Genomic DNA, 19,916 nt, shown 5'->3' with positions numbered 1-19,916 from the left:
TCAAAGTATCCATGTCAGCATCTTCAGCGTAACACGGAAGGAAATACATAGGAGGCAAACTCCACTCTCTCCTTTTACGGCCAAGATCACCGATTGTTTTCCGTTTTCACTTTCGCTGAATTCCCCATGTCTTCTCTGGCATTATTATTGCAAATTACAAGTACCTACAGAGTACTCCATACACATGAAGCAAAAGACTCACCCTCTTGAACACTTGATGAATCCAATCCGCAACTCGTAAAGTGCCAGTGCCAGCCTTACAGGGCTCCACAGAGCATGTCGATCCATCGCGTGCTCACCAAAAGCCATCGATCATCCTGAACAAAACACTTAAAACCTCCCTCGCAATTGACCGATCGATGCCAGTCTTCACCCCACCATGCCTACCTGGCTATCCTCGCTCCAAATAATCCTCACCTTAACGCTTGCAACCTTTACAAGCGCAGACTTCGGTCCCCGAAACCAATCGACCGATCACGATAACGGCCTCCTTGGTACCTTTCCGACGGAAACCTACCGCTCCTCGCCCTTGATTGGTCCATCCCTGAATTATATCCAGGACAGTTTGCTCTGCCACGATGGGTTGTATACGTTGCTCGCGCCGCGGGGGAGCGATGTGCGGACTCCGGGGCCGATGGTAATTGATAGCGATGGGCATTTGGTCTGGACAAACACCGGCTATGGGAATACGCATGCAGTTGGAGTGTATAAGCTCAAGGGGGAGGGGTATTTGGGATTTGGGATGGAGAATAATGGGTTGAAGGGGTTTGGGGATGGGGTATATTACCTGGTGGGTTTCCCCGATAACAAATGGAAACGGGTTGATGCTGATGTTTACGGTAGCTCGACTCATCTTACGAAAAAGCGTATACGATCAAAGGCGCCCATGGATTCCCCGTTGATCTACGTGAATTCCATATCACTCGCGACGAAACCGCAGTCATCACGGCATATCAGATCAAAACCGCTGATTTACGGTTCGTTGGCGGCCCCCAAGACGGTCGAATCTACGATAGCATCGTACAAGAAATCAACATCGAGACTGGGAAACTGCTCTTCCAATGGCGGGCTTCAGAACATGTCGATATCACCCAGGTACCACGTACCCTGGACACAGAAGCAGGGACCTACATCGATCATGAAGGGCAGCAAGCGTGGGATTTCTTCCACATCAACAGCATCGATAAGGACAGCAAGGGCAACTTTCTCGTTTCGTCCTCTTCGGCCAATGCCCTGAGCTACATTGACGGCAGTACTAAGAAGATCCTCTGGAATCTGGGCGGCCAAAACAACAGCTTCAATGATCTATCCGGTGGTATAGCTACTCAATTCAGCGGCCAACACCACGCACGCTTCTACGATGATAATACGATCACCCTCTTCGACAATAATGCCAATACCGTTGACGGTCCCAGTCGAGGCCTCTACCTCACCGTCGACTACGACCAAATGACAGTCTCCCTCCTCCACACCTACACACCATCCACCAACGTCCATAGCCCATCAGGCGGCTCCCTCCAACTCCTCCCAACCGGCAACATCCTCCAAAACTACGGCCAAATCCCCGCCTGGACCGAATTCAGCATCAACGGCGACACCCTCTGCCAAATCCATTTCGGCGCCGCAGCATCCTTCAACTCAAGCAAAGTCCTCTCAGACCGCATCGTCAAAGGCCCCTGGACCGGCCTCCCAAAAACAAGCCCCGACATCGCCCTATACGGCTACGAAGCCGCAGTATCCTGGAACGGCGCAACAACTGTAGCAACCTACATTCTCGAAGGAACCAACGATCCAGAACTAGATATGAAACAAGCCATCTACACCCGCGACCACCCACCACCCACCGACTTGAATGACAAGAACAAACCACCCGAGTTCACCTTTTTATCCGCAACGCCCAAATCCGGCTTCGAAACTATCCTCCCCCTCCCCAACACTTTTCCCGCAAAGACTTATCTGCGCATCCGCGCGTTGGATAAATACGGCCACATCATCGGCATAACAAAACTCACGCACTGGGATCCAGACGCCGGTCAGCCAATCGTTGGCATTGGCGGTCCTGCAATCCCAGGACCAGATCTCCGACCCGTCGGCTACTTCCTAGGCGGCTTTTCAGTTGCCGTTGTTCTTGCTGTGGGTGTTTGGTTAATGAGGCGTCGGATTGCGGCGAGGAGGGTTTATGGGCGTTTACAGAAATGTAGAGGCGGTTATGGCGGTGTTGATGGTGATGATAGCGACGATGATGGGGATAGTGAGAGGGGTGGATATGGGTATGGTGGGGGGTGGGATGATGGGGATGAGGAGTTGAGTGATGGGGAGTTGATTGATGCGGTTGAGTTTTCGTTGCTTGGGGGGAAGGCGTTGAAGGCTAGGGGGGTTAGGGGGTTGGAGGATAGTGATGATAGTGATGAAGAGATGGGGAAGGTTTAATTTTAATAGATTTGGATATTTTAGACTTGGATAATGCATAATAGTAATGTTGATATGAACATCCTACAGATGACCAGGATAGCGTACGCCTACGAGTATGGTTCAGAGAAATCAAGGCCAGATAAGATTTTTTTTTTTTTTTTTTTTTTAATTTATTTCGTCATCACTAACCTAACGAGCGAACATTCCACGGAGTAGCTTATAAGAATACCGCTAGCATTTAAGCGGCAGCAACCTCCAACCGCTTAAACCCACCCTCAGAAGCAACCTCCTTCTGCAACTCAACCATCCGCTTCTGGTCACCACAAGGATCAACCGAGTCAGGCTCCAAAGCCCAACCCAAGTACTCATTGGTGTAGTTACCCACGAAGCTAGGATCCAAGATCCCCAGACGCTTGCCGTAGTTGGTAACCTTGTTCCAGTCCCGGTTAACATTCTTCATGTCCGGACTGAAGTACGCGTACGAGCGCTCAAAGATCTTCCTGTTAACAGGCGATCCCATGATCGGCTTGACATCGATGTATTCCTCATACGCCTTGAGCGGCTCCGCGAGGACGTAGTCCGTAGCGCGCTTGACAGCGGCAAGGAACTTGCGGACCTTCTCGGGGTTCGCGGCGAGGAAGGCGTCGTTGGCGATGTAGAGGATTGTGCAGAAGCAGCAGCAGCCGAGTTCGGCGAGCTCGTCGATGCGGAGCATTTGGACGTCGTCGCGGGGACGGTTCTGGGTCGCGAGCCATTCGGCGAGTTCGACCATTTGTACGTTCTCCAGGCCGATGCCGGCGTCGATGTCGCCGCGGATGATGGCCTTGGTGACGTTCATGCCGCAGCGGACGGCGGTGTAGTCGTCAGTGGTCATGCCGTAGTGTTTGGTGAGTTCGTCGATTTGGATCTGTCACGGCATTAGAAAATGAATAGCATTCGGTGATGGGGGTGTAACAAACCTTTCCGAACTCGCCAACGTATCCAATCTTCTTACCCTTCAAGGAGCGGAAGTCCTCGGTGATTCCGCTGTTCTTGAGGTAGACGATACCAGTGAAGGGCTCGTCGAGCAACGAACCGATCGAGGTGACGGGGAAGTCACGGGCTTTGGCCTGCATCCTGTTAGCTATATCCCGATGAACCTTCCCGGCAGTGAACGCACAGCAAGAGTATGAATCATAGCCTTGAAACCCATATCGACCTTTCCGCTACCGATGATCTCAGTGACATCGGAGGGGTCGTTGGGCTCAAGGAGAGCAACCTTGAGGCCCTCATCCTTGAAGTAACCCTTGGACTGAGCGAGATACAGGGGGGCGTGGTACGGCGTAGCGTGCCTTTACAAGTTAGTAATATCCTTGATAGACTTAAGGCCTTGCAATTGCTACCAGTTGGTGAGGAAAGTGATCTTGTCGGTAGACATCTTGGTCAAGTATCACGAAGCAATTGCAAGTCTGCGACGAGTCAGCATTACAAGCACTGAATCTCTCTTCCGTGTTACCGGAAAAGAGATCAGGGAGTCAAGCCACGCATGTCCTTTCGCTGGTATTATCCAGATCAAGTTATGACAGTATAATCTCAGAACGACGGTATCCGAGCCATCTTTGTGGTCTCTATAGAGAGTCTATGACTAGAGAGAGATACACATGGCTCGAACAAACCGACGAACACCTGTCACGCGTTGCATTGACGTTATACTTGTACGATACCTTGACCCGAGTCCACCCAGGAAAAGACCATTCTGACTGCGCAGCTCATGGTGCCGTACCGAAGAGTGCGAGCGATTTAGTTGGGTACGATAAAACGAGAAGAAGAATTCGTTGAAATGGAAGAGAGGAAGAGAAGAAGAGAGGGAGAATAGAGGCGGCAGAGGAGGGGTATTTATGCCCCTCCGAGAGCGGGGTGGTGCTCTCCGGTGAAGTCATGATCAACACTCAACGTTTCCCACCGGTTCCTATCGGAGCTGTCATGCGCCAATTGACTGTCAGAGAACAATTTGTTTGACATGACCTTTCGATTTGTGTGAGACTATTAGGGCTCTCGCGGTACGCATTATGGTAGGTGGTGCGTCGATCTAAGCACCCATGGATCAAGAATGCGGTAGGAATGAAGTCAGAGCGGTATTTATATCTCGGTGTGCCTTATAGCTTGTACCATTTTAGATATGTATCTATGTATCACCATGGCAAGCTTCCTAGAAGAGCTCCCTCGTGCTATATTGTATCAGAAAATACCCATACCAAGGAGAAAAGCAATTTTTAGGAATCTTCGACCAAGCGTACGATAATCTCAAAAATGGCGCTGCAGACGCCGACAGAGGCCCAAAATCGTGATAGAGAAGTGGGAGCTTGAGGGCGATCAGCCTCATCGCACCCAGCAAGCCACTGTTTATAGGAGAAAGAACAACCGTGGATACGTGCGGGGCGGCCTGACCATCGAATTCGATAAATTGTGTTTGCGCGCCACCAGAATACCCAGGGAGAGAACTCTCGGGGGCAATTTGGTAGTGACAGGAGTTCTCGGACGCGTGATTCTCGACAGTCAATATTCTGCGTTCCTTTGCTCATGGTGGTCGAGTTGCTTCTGATGTGGCTAACTTACCGAGACATGTCAACCATTGAGATTCACACATACATGGGGTTCTTGATTGCTTCTATCTGGCAAGGGTCTAAAGGCGCTTGATATTGGGCAAGATTTGCAGCATCCAAACCTAGATATTAGACAGATACCGCTACTTGGGCTAAATCCGACATAATCGGAGTTAGGACTGATCTACAGACAGGCCATCCAGAAACAGTCACGAATGCAGCTATAGTGCTATCAATATCACATCCTATCCAATGCATTCTTTTCGTGTTGATGCGTTTTAGGAGTTAAGCGGAGTTAACGGAGTTTAAACCCATAAATAGAGCAATGTATACTCCTACATAGTAGACTCGGCATTGGGCATTTCTCTATAACAGACTACAAAATGACCGTGGAACAGAAATTGGTTTTGATTACTGGTATGCCATGCGCCCCCCCCCCCCCCTTATATCTGATATCCATTTGATTCTAATGGGACTGTCCAGGCGCCAACCAAGGTATTGGCTTCGAAACAGCCAAAAACCTCATCCTCTCCGGCAATTATCATGTTATCCTAGGCTCCCGTGATCCAGCTAAAGGAGCTGAATCCGCCAAAGCTCTACAGTCTCTCCCTGATATTAAAGGCACCGCCTCCTGGATCCAGATCGATGTCACCGACGACAAGTCCGTCGACGCGGCTGCTGCCGAGATAGTATCTCAACACGGAAAGCTCGATATTCTAGTCAACAATGCTGGAATTGTCTCCCTAGCCAGCCCAAACCGCGAGACATTCCGGAAAATCCTAGACGTCAACGTCGTCGGCGCCCTCAGCACAACCGAAGCCTTCCTGGACCTCCTCCGCAAGTCCTCCGAGAAACGGCTAGTGTTCGTGAGCTCCAGCACTGGTTCCATCACACATGCTGCGGATCCCAGCTCGCCTTACTACAGGCCCCTTGGGACTGAGTACCGCACGAGCAAGGCAGCTGTCAATATGCTGATGGTGATGTACCAGGCGAGACTGAAGGATGAGGGGTTCAAGGTGCTAGGAGCGGATCCGGGTTTGTGCGCTACAAAATTTACTGGGGATGTGGAGTCCTTGCGCAATAGGGGTGCCGCGGAGCCGGAGGATGGTGGCCGTAGAGTCGCGGTTGTGGTTAAGGGGGAGAAGGACGCGGATGTTGGGAGGGTGTTGGGGGATTATGGTGTTTCTCCTTTTTGAGCTACATTCTATTGACATCATAGTATTATCAAGATAGCCATGTCCCATTGAAAATTCCCCAACTACACATCAGCTGGACAACTAGTGAGCATCCCCAAAATAAGCCCCATGAGTCCCAAGCTTCAAAAGAAGCCTGCCAAGATAACCCATATTCTCCTCCAACCAATCCATCGCCAACTTGCGGGCATCGTCTTCAAGCACCTCCGGAGACTGACAGCACTTTGTATATTCTTCAAGATATCTCCCGTGCATACGCTTATAGCCGCATGCTCTCTTAAGTTCCTGGCTATTCGCAGCTTGTACCTTTATAATCGGGTCCTCATCGCTCATCGGAAGAAACCTGTTGCATTTGTATGCAGCACGGACTCTCAAAACTCCTTCCATGCGGACAGCCAGGTCTGTTAATACTGCCCCCCGTGGATGGGCAGCACTGTTGTTGAAAGGAATTGCAAACAGGACTACATCGCTCAGTTGCTTGTCCTCTATGTCCTGCATTATGTACGACTTGTGAGTCTGGCACCAGACACGCATAGTCTACAAAATTAGCATGGGCGATAAAAATGGAAGGGAATGTCGTACCTGTAACTCGTTCAGTATGTGCTCCATGGTATAGAAAATACCTCTCCTTGCGGCACTGTATACATTCAAAATTTAACTTGATAGCCCCTCTGGTCTATTTGAAAAGATGAAAAGAAGGTGCTATGCATCTTTATATGTTTTCGTCTTGTGGACAGGTTTGCTATATCGGACTTTTATTATAGCAAATGGAATGTTGCCGCACATAATGCATAATGTCGGTATCCGGCTCCTAGATTGCCTGCGTTTGACATGAATGGTCTTTAGAGATGTCGATAAGAAGAACTGTTTCTGATTATAATCAGCCTCCTGTTGATTCCACCATGTTGAATAAAAGGTCTCGACTGAGCCCTAATTACAGTCGTAGACACCTGAGGGGGAAAAACATGCAATGACCCAGGCTGGCTGTGATGTAGTACAACCAGTCAGATTGAGAAGGAAGTATTTCTGCACTGCCTGGATATTCCATGAACACAATGACAAGGGTTATCGGCATCTACGAATCATTAGCTTCCATTCCCTTTCTTTCCTTCTTAGTGACGCCAGCCGGCGCATACCTAGTAAACAACAAACCCCATGTATCGCACATAACCAGTTGGCTATTCCACCGCTCATTCAATCAAACACACTAACAGGCTCAGAATGTTCGCGTGTAGAGATCCATCTATGCTTATCTTTGGCTTCTTCACGGAGTCTATCCAGCTCCGATTTATTGAATTTCCCTTGACGTATTGACTCTCCTAATCGGTCCATCTCCATGCAGCTCCACCCAGACCTGACAGTCGCTGTTATTGCTGGCTCTCCGATTGCCTTGTATTCTTCCCAAGTGAGATGCTCGTAGAATCGACGACGACAGAAAATTACTATCAAATCGTCCGGTCCTTTTACGGCATCGACAAAAGCTATCTGGACTGTTGTTAGATTGGTTACTTTATAATAGAAGGAAATTATGGCTTGCCTCGTTTTGTGTGTTGTGGGTTATTGATCGTACCCGGCGTTTCATGTTATCGTGGATGGAGGACATGCTATTGCGGAGACCCATGATTGTATAATAGCGAATGAGGATGCAGAAATGCTTGATAAACTTGAAAGAAAAGTTTGTCCTATAGATAGTACGTGTAGGGCTTTTACTTATAATCTACAGCCCACCGATGATTCCAAATAAATTGCTTTCGCAGAGAACATAGAACCCTATGTCGTTCCGTCATGATTCAAATCCCATTCCCAAATTCTGTAATTCCTCTCCATAAGCAAACATACCGCGAGACATGTTTACATAGGAGATCCCGATCCATGCAAATGCATAAGATCGTAGCTCCCCGGCCGCCAAATGTATGCACGGGGCTCTTCCTTGTTGATGGCTCTGCTCACATATTGGGAAGCAAGATCCTTGTAATGTACCACGCAATTGTCCCTTGCGGCTACCCGCGCTCAGCATGTCGTGATAAGTGGAGCTCATAGTGATAGTAACCTCAACTCCAATCCTCATTCATCGAAGCGGCCTTTGTGCCACTGCCAAGCTGTCACTCAGACGGACACTGAACAAGCGCCTGTGGTGGAAGTCCCATGATCCCATGAATAGCATAAAAATCAAGGTAACCCCGTGTACTTCAGAGCGATGGGTCGCATATAGTTTTGAGTTGTACAGTTGGTGGTGGCGGTGGCGGTTGGTCAAGATCAGTGGGAATCAATGAAGAATGTTCTACCATACCGCACACAGCTCCATCTCAAAGTCAGTCATCAGTATCTTAGCATCGGAATTTCACGTCGAAGACCACCTAGGGTAATGCATGCAATCAATAGCAAACAACCATCACGTGAGATAGCGGGGTTGGGTAATAGTCCGACCTCTCCAAGAGCCTTGTTTGTCCGTATTTGTAGAATGAAATAACAGCAGATATTGCTTCAACAAAACTCTTAGTATACTGGTTCACGAATAACACTGCGAGCATCTCTCATTATGAGCGGCAACTACAACCCGGTAGACACATATATAACACAGAGTGAATTGGCATGTCATATCGATGTAGCATCGCCTTCTTACACTAACAACCTATAGATCGGGTTATGGAAGCCCCTCACTGTGCCGCCCTCTTATTTCGATGGCTGTGACAGGCATCCGATGAATTGGATCGCGCCGGAAAAAGAGGAAAGAAGGCTATTTTGTTTTGGATGTGAAGCAATCAAGTTCGTGAAAGGGTTGGGCACAACGATCTGGACTACATCTGGAGATGGAGAAATGGTTCTTCCTCCGGGTGTTGAAGTTTGGATACGCTACGGTAAATCAAAGATTATATGGTGACGGGTCATGCATGCAACAATCTAGCTATGTTGAAACCACCCATGAAACTGACACGCAAACGTATCATGCTGTTGTGAGGGGGGCTCCGCGATATATAAGCAGTAACACAATCTGTCATTTTATTCATTGAATTATGAAGCTCCCACTGGCGTAGTTGGCTCCCCTGGATTGTCTCGCAGGTTTGAGATCCGAAGATCGAACAAACAGCTGACACGCACGCCCCTCTGAGTGTAAGGCAGTCATTATCCACTAGTATGTAGTTAGCATAGGGGGCTTAGCAATATTGGCTGCAACTTACGGATATCCGTCCCTTGAGGAGCATACCACAGCCCAAATACCTCTTCCTGTGCCCTCGGGAACAGGCTAAGAATCAATTTACTGTTAAATCCAATGTCCAGGTAGACAGCCGCATCTCCAGCGCTTGCTTCAGGAAATTCCGATCTAACTGTCCGCGTTCTGGGCTCTGAAAACCCAGAAAATGTTAACTGCGCTCTCTCGATCACCCGCGTTGTGGAATTCTCTATGGCGGAGCAGACCCATTCGCCAAAAACATTCTTGATAGCATCTAAATTAGATGTGGCGAGCGTCCACGGGTTGTTCGTCGTAGCGGGCTCCCGGATCTGTGGAGTATCTTAATCACAGATTAGTTTGTTTCTCGGAAAATAAGAAATAGATATCTGACACAAACCTTGAGCGAAGAGAACTTTCCTTAACTTCTGTATATTTATTTCGTTACACACCCGAGCATTCCCAATCTCCTGTTCAATAATCGACTGCATAGTGTTATTTAGCTGAATCCTAGGCTGAGTGGCATGGATTTCAATATATTTCTCGAGCTTAATGCCTTCACAAGCCCGATTTGACACTGCTAAAAAGAAGGGAAGAAACATTGCCGGATGTTTTTCCAAAACTCTCATATAAGCATCCCTCGCATGCAACCTTCTGTGGTTCCTGTCATGTTCGGATCTTGAAGTGCGGACCTTCTGTGGGGCCTGGCGTTTCCAGCACAGTATCTGTAGCCGCTCTCTCAGGTCTTTTCGATAGAAGTCGGGTATTGTTTGGCTATGGATGAGGTCATTGTATGTCCGTATGAAGTATTCCAGTGTGGACCGCATCTTGGTTCCTTAGGGGTTTCAGAACAAGGACGGTATAGAGTCACGGAAATTTGAGCTATAGATGAGGCTGACAGCACATCAGATGAAAGTGGAGGGAAAGGAGGTTAGAAAGAGCTTGTTTCGACCTCCGGTAGGAGACGTTTATACTGGTAGGAGAAACTGGTCAAAACAGTAGTGTTATCCCGGTCATTTTGCAGGCAGATTATTTCTCTGTGTAAGCTTTAATGCATCTGCGCCAGTCAATTTGGCCATATACGACCAGATCAACTGCATTTCCTAAGCGACTTTTAACAAGTCATAGATAGTCAACATCGGATATACTGATTTGGAATCTCGAGAAAGGAACTTCTAGAAATACTTTAAAACCAGCCATTTGATGTTGGTTCAAATACAGCTGGTACTACTGCTGTATAAGCATTGGACGAGATACAGACAGGGAGCGAACAGAAATAAGCTCACTTGATAAAAATCCCGGCAACAAGAAACACCGTAGACAGCCCCCTTGGAATAATATTCTTCCCTCTGTCCTACACTTGATAAGACGCATTTGTCTTTATTGCTAGGTGTTTTTGCATCTCAACTTCGCATAGACCACAATGTGGACCTAACCGTCAACATCTGGTCGTGTTTAGTCTCGGGTGTAACCCCAATGGCGCCAGGTATCTGTGTTGGACTAACTAGTTTAGTCGGACAGCATATCGGCCTAGGAACATCATTGTCCATGGTTTTACTTAGAACCACATTCAGCCCAATGGCTACCAGGATTATCCAGGCTTGTATTTTGGGACCAGTCGATATGGAACATATGTGCTTCAATGCAGTCTGGGCATCTTTCTCGAGGGCTCGGAACGAATACCCAGTGGCGTCCATTATAAATGTGGCCAAATGCTCACATTTTATATCTGGTAAAAGCATGTTTAGCTTGCAGTTCAGAATAAAGCTTGATATTTAGATTATGAAGGACGAATGATGGTATGAAACCTGATTGGTGAAAACTGTACATATTATGTGACTGGAAAAAGCTGTCCCTTGCTCAACTCATGCGGCGGTTTGGCAACATCACCATCTTTATTCATTAGAAGCTTCACAGCCTGTCATGAATGATGTCGTTCGCCCAAGAAAATAAGACTTTGAGCGATTACTCCATGACAGCTATAACCAATGGTCATCTCATCTCAAAGATGCGCATGCTTTACCTCTACTTCCGCGTTGCTGTCTCTATCTAAAATGAATTGTAGGAAGAGCGCCGTCTTTTCGCGGATCCAACTTGCTTCCCGAAGGAGCCAATTTCGTGTTTACGTGCGTGGAAGATTAATCGGGAGAAGGGCCAGGTGTCCTACTAGCTAGCGGGCAGTCGGTCTGGACCGTATCCGGTGAATATTTTCATCTTGAGCCAAAACTCATACCATTAAATATACTTGTCGCTGTTTCCAGTCCGGTGACAGTAGAGGTATCTGATTCAGCACCTCTGGCAAGTTGGCCCGGAGTTGAGGGTCTCTCGGGATATGATGAAGGTAATTATCTGATGGTCTTGTTTCTTGCATGGGCGTATGTCCTTTCTGCACGGTGGGCGGAATCATTGGCGCATTCCCCGGAGCATTGTGCACGAAAACGTATAAAAGCAGGGGCTGTCAGTCTTCTACGGAGCACAACCCGCAACAGAAAATTGAGCTCTATCTAGGAAGCGATATCAGTGCCGAAGAAGCGAGTTGGTGGAATGCCATACTATCTCCTAGCAGAAGCTGGGAGATTACGACAGAATATAACCATAGATCATGCATGTCGCCTTGGTCTGTTCAGCTCTCAGATAAAGTACACATAAGCCTTGCAAAACACCCTTCACTCGAGAATCCTGAACCACCATCATCCGACATCGCTCTGGAGTGCCTGTCCAGATTCTGCTCTCGTCACCGTCTTCACGGTCAATGCTCCGCTTCTCTGGCCGCTGCGCTCTATATCCCCTTCCTTAATGGTAGATCGGTCACGCCTCCTCTTCCAACGCTAGTTTTGCGAGCTCAATCAGCCTCGACCTCCCAATGGGCACAGGTCTCAGACCTAATTTCAGAGCATGAAAGACTTCTTAGCTACTACATGACGCTGAGCTGCAATACATGGGGCATGCGGTCTTTGCTATGCAGCACATTTTTTGATGCGCGGGTCGAATGCAATCTCGTCAGCGCCTGTATCAACTCTGCATTTGTAGTAATAAATCTACTGGTTAAAGAAGAGAGTTTTATTATGCTCGCGAAGGTTCTGGCAAAACACGACCCAGAATTAGCTAGCCTGTGGTTCGGGGCGATACTTGTGGGAACAGCTAGGTCTATATTGCAAAATATCCGAATTGGACTGACAGCACTTGAGCTCAACGCATCTGCTTGGACGAGAATCGAACAATCGTTTATTACTGGGAAGCCAAATATCAGTGATGGAACCATGATCCGGAGGGAGGATGAATGTCGCTTACTACTCATGACTAGCAATGAGGAGCACGCTAGATTGCCAAACACGGCTTCACGATACGGAGCTTTCAGTACAGCTACACTCAAATTGTATCGGTCATTCTCTGAATTATCAGTATTGGGGTTGGTGTCTGAGAAATGGCGAGATGCTCAAAGACGCGGGCATGAACATTTCTGCTATTGAAGCTAATCCACCCACACGCGAATTGAACGATGCTCCCCCAGCACAACCTGACTGCGACCTGTCCTCTCAGTTAGTTTTAGAGTCTGCCACACGTGGAATATTCGAGTGGCTACGGTCAACGGGGTACCCAGTAAGCGAAAAATCTTTATATCAACATTCATGGATTGGTTGCGAGAGCTCGGAGGAAGATGATATTAAATCCGATATTGCTAAAGAATCTGCCTCTCTAACATTCGTCGACAAGTGGCTTAGTGGAACTATAGATTGAAGGCTCAATGTCAATCTCATGTCTTCTAAGTCATGCGGACCACCCGCGGGGTGTTGCTTACGGCTTGGACAAATGACACACTTTCCGAAAACTCTGGGACCCCACCTTGTCAGTCCTCATTTTCTATGAGACAAGAATAAACCTCCGATACAGAAGCTACAATCAGAGAAATGGTATAGACCAACGTATATACTGCATTCGAAGAGCGACTGCCCAACATATGTACTGTCATAAAAACATAAAACATCATATCAAAAGACACAAGACATCATAATCATCAAACTGAAGTTTTATCCAAAATCATAAGTCGTCACTGGCGAAGAAAGCCGCATTTACATGTTGCAGGCGAGGTTGTTGACGTTGGGGCCACCACATTGTTTCCCATCCGCGCACTGTAAAGAAGACTATAGTTAGCTTGGTGCTCCGATAGAAGCATAATCGACCTAGTTAGGAGTGTCACATACAGTGCCAACGTAGCAGTTACTAAATAGCGTTAGTACAAGGCAAACCGATAATCATCATGGTATAGAACTTACTAGTCCTTGCCATCGACCCGGCACTTGTCTCCAGCGCATTCCTGCAAGGGATTAGCTTCAGTGAGATTGGTCAGGGGGGTATTACTTCGAACGTACGGAGACAATGTTTCGAGATTCGAGGGTGCTGGATCCCACCGCGGAAGGGGCAGGGGCAGGTAAAGCAAAGGCAACACTGGCCATGAAGAGGACGGCGAGGCTGGTGAACTGCATTGTGAAGATTATGTTGTGCTTTGGTAAAGAAATTGGGAATCGAGAATTAAGAACAGTGATTGAACTAATGAAGATGTTGCTGATATTGTAGACCTCAACAGCGAGGCATTTGGGGGAGGTCTTATAGAATTCAAGATGAGTTATTTTTATGGGTTTCAATTATGCGTCCTTTGCGAGGGCATTCCTTCTTCCTTCTGAATGGGAAATACTACGTGTTCCCCGACCCTCATAGCACTCGTATGATGTCAAGAAGCGATGCTAAGCCATCTTACCAGCGTTATCATTGTGCCGATCCATAAGCACAGGCAACAACAGTCGAATCCCAACCTGACCCAACAACATCATTCGGTCATGACTCAACTTGTAGCATAGTAATCAATTAGTATATACAACAGTTATGCCTGTATCTAATAGAGGATACACAGCATACCAAGCGTCTGACTCGATCAGTAGCCGCCGCCAATGTAGCCCGAGCTTGTCCGCAGGGCTAACTAAAAGGCACATAATTTAGATAAGAATGTCAGCCTAGGAAATACAAGGATGCCCCAGAGAATCCAGTGCCGATCTTGACAGCAAAGAGCCGGTCCACTAACACTTGATCGAGGCTGTACCGTTTCTATTTCGGAAAGGTTTGTCGACCTTGGTGCCCGAGAAACCGGCTCTGAGCATCATGAATGGCTGATAAGGGCTAGCATGACATGTTAAGACTAATGGGGAAATGATCGTATAGGCTATGTTGTAGATCAACGCCTTCTCGGGTAACGTTAGGGCACTGTCTGCATTTCGCCCCCAGAAACATATATATGGATTGCGGCAATGAGTGACACATTTTCAACCACGGGGGCCCATATTTAAGGCTCTCGTGAGGCTCTCATGAGGCTCTGTGTAAGAAAATCCTGTATCTTATGAGCCCGTTGGCTCCGATTCGCGTAGTATAGTATTCCGTACCAAAGTGGAACTCCGTAAATGGTATGTGGTCCGGAATCTCCGGGCAAATTCTCAGCGAAGTGATCTCAAATCTCGGAGAGCCAATGATTCACCCATAATTACTTCGTATTTTGACGTCTTTGGATTCCACTAGGTAATTCTTCAAGTTCTTAGATCGAGGATCTTTAGCCAACGGACAAACTAAGGTTGCAAGTAGGTGTATACTATACAATTCAGTACATATAATTCAAACTACCACGTTTTGGAAGGCCTTATATCAGAAATTGATCATCTTTATGGAAGATCACAGTTCAAGTACGATAGTTGTTTTTTCTTGTCAACATGTCAATAAATCAAGCTTTCCCCCACAGTTCTCCGACCTTCAAGGCTGAATTACAAAAGTACCTTATAGTTGTTGATACCCGATTGGTACACATTTCAATACATGCTTCTACGTTTATGCATCTCGGTAATGCAAATAGTACCAAGGAGGAATCATTGCCGACAATTGTAATTCTCGCAGCAAATTCCAAAATTTGTAGACTTCGATACCGGGTCCGTCCGGATGTAGGTCAGATTTGGCATGTCGATGCTTATAGTTTTTTATCGCAGTGCCTCAGCAAAGCCTCAAAAAATGCGACTAATATGCAGTCAATGAGTCAATACGCTATTTTTTATGGGCCGATCCATATTAGCCCGATAATCATCTAACCAATGCCAGCCCAATGCCCCTCTCACATTTGGGGAAGAGGTATTGTTGGTCGACCATGTCAACATCGTTTCTTTATCGGACTACCACGATACACGAGTAATGTTGATAACACGAGAAGCGCAGAGTATCCTCAATTGGGCAGATGCGTGGGAGAGGCTGACATCTCGGTATGATCCTTCACGGTGTTTAACACGACAGCCTGGTCTATATAAACCCTCAAAGTCTCGCCGTTAAACAAAATCATTCTCAACAATATCCTCGAGCAATTCTCTTCCACTCATCTTTCTTCTTCTAAATCCAATCCTATCAATCAGCCAAGATGCGTGCCACCACTATTGTCTTCGCTCTCATGGCCAGCGTTGCCCTCGCTGGACCCGCAAGCCGCCCAGTCAAGGCCCGCCAGATGGAGGGTGTATGTTCTGAGATATTTCCCATTCCCCATTGAGTTCAAGCTAATATGACTCCATCAGGTCTGCAACGGTAGCAGTTGCAAGGTTGATAGTATCTCCTGGTAAGTTCCAAACCATGCCGAACTGAATCTATACCATACTAACAATGCTTGTACAGGGGGTGTAGCACCGGTAAAGTATGTGTTTCCTCTTGAACTCGCTTCCGAGACAATACATGGGCCCGTGAACTAACACCCAATGCAGTGCACTGCTCAGAGCGGTGCTGGTGATGGCGCCCCCTGCGGTGGCCCCGACTACGAGAGCATTAGCTGCCCCGGTAGCTAGATGCTGTGCAATGCCAGCTCCACTCGAAGATGTTCCCCTCTATGAGGAAATTACGAGACAATGATTTATACATTTGATGCTTAAGGACGCTACGGTGCGATGGTTTATGACGATGTTTTATGGTTTATGTGTTTATGTGTTTACTGCGCTTTTGTACAGAGTTCTTGGAGCATCATATACAAAATATCTCTCCTTGACCAATTTAAAGTTCTACGACTTATATAAGCCTTCCTCGTAGTTATGTTTGCTGCAGGTCTAAATGGATACCAAGTAGCAACATTCATAAAGCCTTTATGATTCGGTGAGGGCGCTTCCTGGTAATGATTGTAGTCTGGTGAGCATTGAGGACCGAACGAGCAGAAATTTGGTGAAGACACACTGACTCAACTTTAATTCTTCACTTACCACTAACGAGCATCCTTCGGAAAAGAGCCCGACGCATGTGTCACTTCGTCCGGTTGGCTGGAGTGAGAGCGAAGAAGATCATGTCAGGAATAGAATGGAGAGTCCTCGGATTATACCATTGTCTATATGCCAGAATAGCATTGTTTATTGTGATAGTATCTTCCAGTTAGTCGCTTCTCAAAGATATCACCAGAAACAAGGAGAAAGTGAGACTTGATTCTGATACTGTTAAGCCACTCACACTAAACCTGAACCCCAACCCCATGAGAAGAACGGCTGAGACATCACTCAATGCCCTGTCTCGGTGCAGGATCACACCAATGCCCCTCCACAACAACATTATCCTTATGATGCATGTGCCAATAAAGCACAGAAATGTCAGCCACAGGAGATATCAGACTTATCCATTGTCCTGGAGACTTGCAAAATGATATGACAGGCCGTATTTGGTCCCGTGTGTCAGAATCCCGGTCCGCATTAGCCCAATCCAAAAGGTGGGCGAACAGAAGCCGTCGAAATTGCGGGATCCTCCAGTTAATGTCTTCTTTATCCGGGGATGATGGTTAGCAAGGCCAGGATGGAGGTGTATAAAAGGCTGACGTTCCGGCGTCATGTCTTGACCATATTTACTCTCTCAAGAGTCATACTAAGACTCACAATGTCAACCTTCAACTTCCCCCGACACAAGCGCCAGTCGCTTGGATCCCGGTACAGACCCCTATCAGAGACCTCCCAGTTTCTTCTTCAAAATCTAGGCGGTTCTTCAGAGCCACTTCCCCAAAACTATCCTGTCCCACCCCCTCGTGTCGGAACCTTCGAAGACGACTATGTTCTATGCAATCGAGTCTCCGGTCTGATGGACGTCGACTATTTGCGTGACAGAGACTCCATTGGAAGCGACCTTTATTCGGAGCGCGGCTCTCTGTATGTAGTGAACTCCGGTATCGAGACCCAGTCTATCAACAGCGAGGGATCTGTCACTAGCGATATATCTATCGGAAGTGAGAGTGAGGCTGAACTCCCAGCATGCTTGACTCCGGGAAGAATTTCGAACGCGCAGCCTCCTTCCGATGCGTGCATGGGAATCCAGGATTTCATGGAAGAAGTGAGCCAGCACTGCGACAGTTACTTCGACGATAGTGGTGTCGATATTGCACCTGCTCCTTTGAGACCGAGAAAGCGCCAGAACAACAAGAAGCGTCCCCACAAGACCTATCGCGCCTTTAAAAAAACCAAATTTCACTTCGACGAACACGAGGCCGATGACCATTCCCATGAAAAGCGCGCGCAACCGGCCGTCGAAGAAGCAATTGAACAGCATCTGGCCCAATTGGAGCATCAAACCGCGGAACTCAGGGAGATGTTAACCGCCTGCGAATCCAAACTCTCCCAGATGACCGAACAGCTTGCACAGTCAAAGTCGGAGAAGCAAGTTGTGTCCTTCAAGTCATCCTTCGAACCGAAGACTGCGAAATATAATGCGCTCCCCGTGAAGGATAATCCCTTCCCGATAGTTGAGTACAAGAACGAGAGCCGTCGTCATGGAGATGCTTACATGGATTTCCTGCGTGTCGACTTTATGGATGCTGAGCAAGTCGATCTCTTGTCCTATGTGAATAATGCAGGCCTGAATGCGCAGCAACGTAGAGGTCGATTGCCGCGAGCTTGGGCTGCCTGACTAGATTGAGTAGGAGATTGGGAAGTGTCTTGATATAAATGTCTCTGCTTTCCTGCTTTGCTTTTCATATAACATGAAAAAGATATATATACTCATTGATGAGGCATGTTTGTCATATACGAAAATCTGCTATAGAAATCATGGAATAACCACAATCTTCCCCTGTGCCTCATCATTCTCCATACACCGATGAGCTTCTACAATCTCCCCCATCTTAAACACATGCCCAATCTTAACCCTCAACTTCCCTACATCCACCTGCCTGACCAAATCATCCAAAGGCATCTTCATAAACTGCTCATCCCCACCCCCATAAACCGTAAGCTTCGTCTCAGACGGAATCAACTCCATCGGATTCACATCCTTCAAATACCACTCATTCCCCACAATCCCAGCCATACAAACAGTTCCTCCTTTCCTCGCACACTTCAACGAATCCGCCAGCGTAACCGTTCCAACCAGCTCAAGCACCTTATCATACAGCCCTGCCGAGGAGGACGTCGACGATGCCTGCCGTATCTGCTCCCCAACAGCCCCATCATCAATCCAGACCTCATCCGCCCCGTTCTCTATTAGCATGTTCTCTCTCTCCTTCTTCCTCGTCGTCGCCCCAACAATAACCCCATGAGCCTTCGCAATCGCCGCCGCCGCAAGCCCAACACTCGACGTTCCACCACGAATCAACAACCTTTCTCCCTTCTTCAACTCCAGCGCCCACATTACCGATCCCCATGCCGTCTGCAACATCTCCGGCAACGCCCCAAGCACCTCCCAGCCTAGACTCGTCCTCGGTAACACCCTCACCTGCTTCGCCGGAATACAAGCATACTCCGCATATCCTCCATCAAACGCCCTCCCCATCCCGCCCATAGCCGTAGCCACAGAAGCGCCCTTCGGAAACTGATTCTCGAGACCAGGAGCTGTGGCGGCAATAGTGCCAACGGCTTCGATACCCAGGATGCGCGGGAATTGGACGGGGGAGTGGCCCTGGCGGGTGAACATTTCTGAGCGGTTGAGACCAAAGGCGCGGATGCAGATTAGGACTTCGTTTGTGCGGGGTTGGGGGATTGGTCGTTGGAGGAGTTTGAGGACGTTTGGGGGGCCTGGGTTGGATATGACGATGGCGTTCATGGTGGACATGTTGATGGTATTGGGCGGTTTTGGGTGGTTTTGGATTATTTGGGAAGATGGAAGGGAGACAACTTTCAAGTTACTGGATAGGATTATATAGGAGTAGAGGACAGTTGGCTATCAGTAATTTACTTATGCTCTAGAACATTGCAAACAATATTGTATCATAGAGGGGATTACTCTTTTCGGAAAGCCAAGTGTTTGCACTGTTTGTTTAACTAGTTTGTTTCGTTTGTTCAATTTGCCTCCTCGCCAGATCTAGAACACCAGCACATGAGCATCATTCTCCTTGTACATGGCATAAATCGAACAATTGCTCAAGACAATTCGGCTTCCTTCCATAACTCCACTGCCAACATGAATATTCCCTGATCTCTCACGGAGCCGCAAGCGTACCTTACGCTGAAGTCATTCCCCTGCCCGGATGCTCCACCATGACTTCATGATGCTGTCAGTAGCATCTACAACCAGGAATATGCAACCAGTCGA

At 47.7% G+C, this 19,916-nt stretch overlaps 12 protein-coding genes across 12 annotated transcripts; 6 read left to right on the top strand and 6 right to left on the bottom strand.

Moving 5' to 3' along the window:
- Positions 1–129: 129 nt before the first annotated feature.
- Positions 130–2,551, top strand: ASPGLDRAFT_152091 (arylsulfotransferase family protein). The gene is made up of 2 exons (XM_022542295.1): positions 130–790; positions 844–2,551. Exons 1-2 carry the CDS (start codon positions 380–382, stop codon positions 2,428–2,430), a joined length of 1,998 nt encoding a protein of 665 aa, XP_022399980.1. The 5' UTR covers positions 130–379; the 3' UTR covers positions 2,431–2,551.
- A 77-nt stretch (positions 2,552–2,628) lies between these two features.
- On the bottom strand, positions 2,629–3,899 carry ASPGLDRAFT_48686 (NMT1/THI5 family protein). The gene is made up of 4 exons (XM_022546948.1): positions 3,795–3,899; positions 3,572–3,743; positions 3,372–3,521; positions 2,629–3,319 (listed from the first exon to the last, which is right to left on the bottom strand). The coding sequence occupies exons 1-4, from the start codon at positions 3,827–3,829 to the stop codon at positions 2,651–2,653; spliced, it is 1,026 nt and encodes a 341-aa protein (XP_022399979.1). The 5' UTR covers positions 3,830–3,899; the 3' UTR covers positions 2,629–2,650.
- A 1,478-nt stretch (positions 3,900–5,377) lies between these two features.
- On the top strand, positions 5,378–6,190 carry ASPGLDRAFT_67499 (uncharacterized protein; the record flags this gene model as incomplete). Its single annotated transcript, XM_022549146.1, has 2 exons — positions 5,378–5,411; positions 5,478–6,190. 2 exons carry the CDS (start codon positions 5,378–5,380, stop codon positions 6,188–6,190), a joined length of 747 nt encoding a protein of 248 aa, XP_022399978.1.
- A 40-nt stretch (positions 6,191–6,230) lies between these two features.
- ASPGLDRAFT_477463 (uncharacterized protein) lies at positions 6,231–7,036 on the bottom strand. Its single transcript, XM_022546744.1, has 2 exons — positions 6,770–7,036; positions 6,231–6,724 (listed from the first exon to the last, which is right to left on the bottom strand). The coding sequence occupies exons 1-2, from the start codon at positions 6,794–6,796 to the stop codon at positions 6,272–6,274; spliced, it is 480 nt and encodes a 159-aa protein (XP_022399977.1). The 5' UTR covers positions 6,797–7,036; the 3' UTR covers positions 6,231–6,271.
- Positions 7,037–7,192: 156 nt separating this feature from the next.
- On the bottom strand, positions 7,193–7,800 carry ASPGLDRAFT_173941 (uncharacterized protein). Its single transcript, XM_022542812.1, has 3 exons — positions 7,725–7,800; positions 7,324–7,672; positions 7,193–7,262 (listed from the first exon to the last, which is right to left on the bottom strand). Exons 1-2 carry the CDS (start codon positions 7,788–7,790, stop codon positions 7,382–7,384), a joined length of 357 nt encoding a protein of 118 aa, XP_022399976.1. The 5' UTR covers positions 7,791–7,800; the 3' UTR covers positions 7,193–7,262; positions 7,324–7,381.
- An 857-nt stretch (positions 7,801–8,657) lies between these two features.
- On the top strand, positions 8,658–9,183 carry ASPGLDRAFT_48683 (uncharacterized protein). The gene is made up of 2 exons (XM_022546946.1): positions 8,658–8,777; positions 8,826–9,183. The coding sequence occupies exons 1-2, from the start codon at positions 8,727–8,729 to the stop codon at positions 9,066–9,068; spliced, it is 294 nt and encodes a 97-aa protein (XP_022399975.1). The 5' UTR covers positions 8,658–8,726; the 3' UTR covers positions 9,069–9,183.
- On the bottom strand, positions 9,073–10,258 carry hrmA (the record flags this gene model as incomplete). Its single annotated transcript, XM_022542811.1, has 3 exons — positions 9,773–10,258; positions 9,367–9,679; positions 9,073–9,341 (listed from the first exon to the last, which is right to left on the bottom strand). Exons 1-3 carry the CDS (start codon positions 10,181–10,183, stop codon positions 9,073–9,075), a joined length of 993 nt encoding a protein of 330 aa, XP_022399974.1. The 5' UTR covers positions 10,184–10,258.
- Positions 10,259–11,279: 1,021 nt separating this feature from the next.
- Positions 11,280–13,094, top strand: ASPGLDRAFT_67498 (uncharacterized protein; the record flags this gene model as incomplete). The annotated part of the gene is made up of 4 exons (XM_022549145.1): positions 11,280–11,291; positions 11,538–11,796; positions 11,865–12,605; positions 12,661–13,094. 4 exons carry the CDS (start codon positions 11,280–11,282, stop codon positions 13,092–13,094), a joined length of 1,446 nt encoding a protein of 481 aa, XP_022399973.1.
- Positions 13,095–13,303: 209 nt separating this feature from the next.
- On the bottom strand, positions 13,304–13,840 carry ASPGLDRAFT_59025 (uncharacterized protein; the record flags this gene model as incomplete). Its single annotated transcript, XM_022548354.1, has 4 exons — positions 13,304–13,486; positions 13,559–13,577; positions 13,631–13,671; positions 13,727–13,840. 4 exons carry the CDS (start codon positions 13,838–13,840, stop codon positions 13,427–13,429), a joined length of 234 nt encoding a protein of 77 aa, XP_022399972.1. The 3' UTR covers positions 13,304–13,426.
- Positions 13,841–15,798: 1,958 nt separating this feature from the next.
- ASPGLDRAFT_36713 (uncharacterized protein) lies at positions 15,799–16,213 on the top strand (the record flags this gene model as incomplete). The annotated part of the gene is made up of 4 exons (XM_022544724.1): positions 15,799–15,891; positions 15,950–15,990; positions 16,047–16,065; positions 16,133–16,213. The coding sequence occupies 4 exons, from the start codon at positions 15,799–15,801 to the stop codon at positions 16,211–16,213; spliced, it is 234 nt and encodes a 77-aa protein (XP_022399971.1).
- Positions 16,214–17,276: 1,063 nt separating this feature from the next.
- ASPGLDRAFT_26849 (uncharacterized protein) lies at positions 17,277–18,296 on the top strand (the record flags this gene model as incomplete). The annotated part of the gene is made up of 1 exon (XM_022543611.1): positions 17,277–18,296. The coding sequence occupies one exon, from the start codon at positions 17,277–17,279 to the stop codon at positions 18,294–18,296; it is 1,020 nt and encodes a 339-aa protein (XP_022399970.1).
- A 39-nt stretch (positions 18,297–18,335) lies between these two features.
- ASPGLDRAFT_48680 (zinc-binding alcohol dehydrogenase family protein) lies at positions 18,336–19,445 on the bottom strand. Its single transcript, XM_022546945.1, has one exon. It carries the CDS (start codon positions 19,434–19,436, stop codon positions 18,435–18,437), a length of 1,002 nt encoding a protein of 333 aa, XP_022399969.1. The 5' UTR covers positions 19,437–19,445; the 3' UTR covers positions 18,336–18,434.
- Between the last annotated feature and the right edge of the window lie 471 nt (positions 19,446–19,916).

Source organism: Aspergillus glaucus (assembly GCF_001890805.1).
Source record: "Aspergillus glaucus CBS 516.65 unplaced genomic scaffold ASPGLscaffold_13, whole genome shotgun sequence".
Lineage (NCBI taxonomy): Eukaryota > Fungi > Ascomycota > Eurotiomycetes > Eurotiales > Aspergillaceae > Aspergillus > Aspergillus glaucus.
The sequence above is the reverse complement of the archived record's forward strand: the minus strand, read 5'-3'. Positions and strand labels throughout refer to the sequence as shown.

Excerpts from the sequence above, each read along its gene's own strand:
- ASPGLDRAFT_48683 (XM_022546946.1), top strand. The coding sequence starts at position 8,727 with ATGAGCGGCAACTACAACCCGGTAGACACATATATAACACAGAGTGAA. Across the intron at positions 8,778-8,825 it reads ATATAACACAGAGTGAATTG|ATCGGGTTATGGAAGCCCCT; the intron begins GCATGTCATATC and ends AACAACCTATAG.
- ASPGLDRAFT_477463 (XM_022546744.1), bottom strand. The coding sequence starts at position 6,796 with ATGGAGCACATACTGAACGAGTTACAG. Across the intron at positions 6,725-6,769 it reads ACATACTGAACGAGTTACAG|ACTATGCGTGTCTGGTGCCA; the intron begins GTACGACATTCC and ends CTAATTTTGTAG.
- ASPGLDRAFT_173941 (XM_022542812.1), bottom strand. The coding sequence starts at position 7,790 with ATGTCCTCCATCCACGATAACATGAAACGCCGGGTACGATCAATAACC. Across the intron at positions 7,673-7,724 it reads CCCACAACACACAAAACGAG|ATAGCTTTTGTCGATGCCGT; the intron begins GCAAGCCATAAT and ends ACAACAGTCCAG.
- ASPGLDRAFT_48686 (XM_022546948.1), bottom strand. The coding sequence starts at position 3,829 with ATGTCTACCGACAAGATCACTTTCCTCACCAACTG. Across the intron at positions 3,744-3,794 it reads ATCACTTTCCTCACCAACTG|GCACGCTACGCCGTACCACG; the intron begins GTAGCAATTGCA and ends TAACTTGTAAAG. Across the intron at positions 3,522-3,571 it reads CTATGATTCATACTCTTGCT|GCCAAAGCCCGTGACTTCCC; the intron begins GTGCGTTCACTG and ends AACAGGATGCAG.
- ASPGLDRAFT_48680 (XM_022546945.1), bottom strand. The coding sequence starts at position 19,436 with ATGTCCACCATGAACGCCATCGTCATATCCAACCCAGGCCCCCCAAAC.
- ASPGLDRAFT_152091 (XM_022542295.1), top strand. The coding sequence starts at position 380 with ATGCCTACCTGGCTATCCTCGCTCCAAATAATCCTCACCTTAACGCTT. Across the intron at positions 791-843 it reads GGGATGGGGTATATTACCTG|CTCGACTCATCTTACGAAAA; the intron begins GTGGGTTTCCCC and ends TGTTTACGGTAG.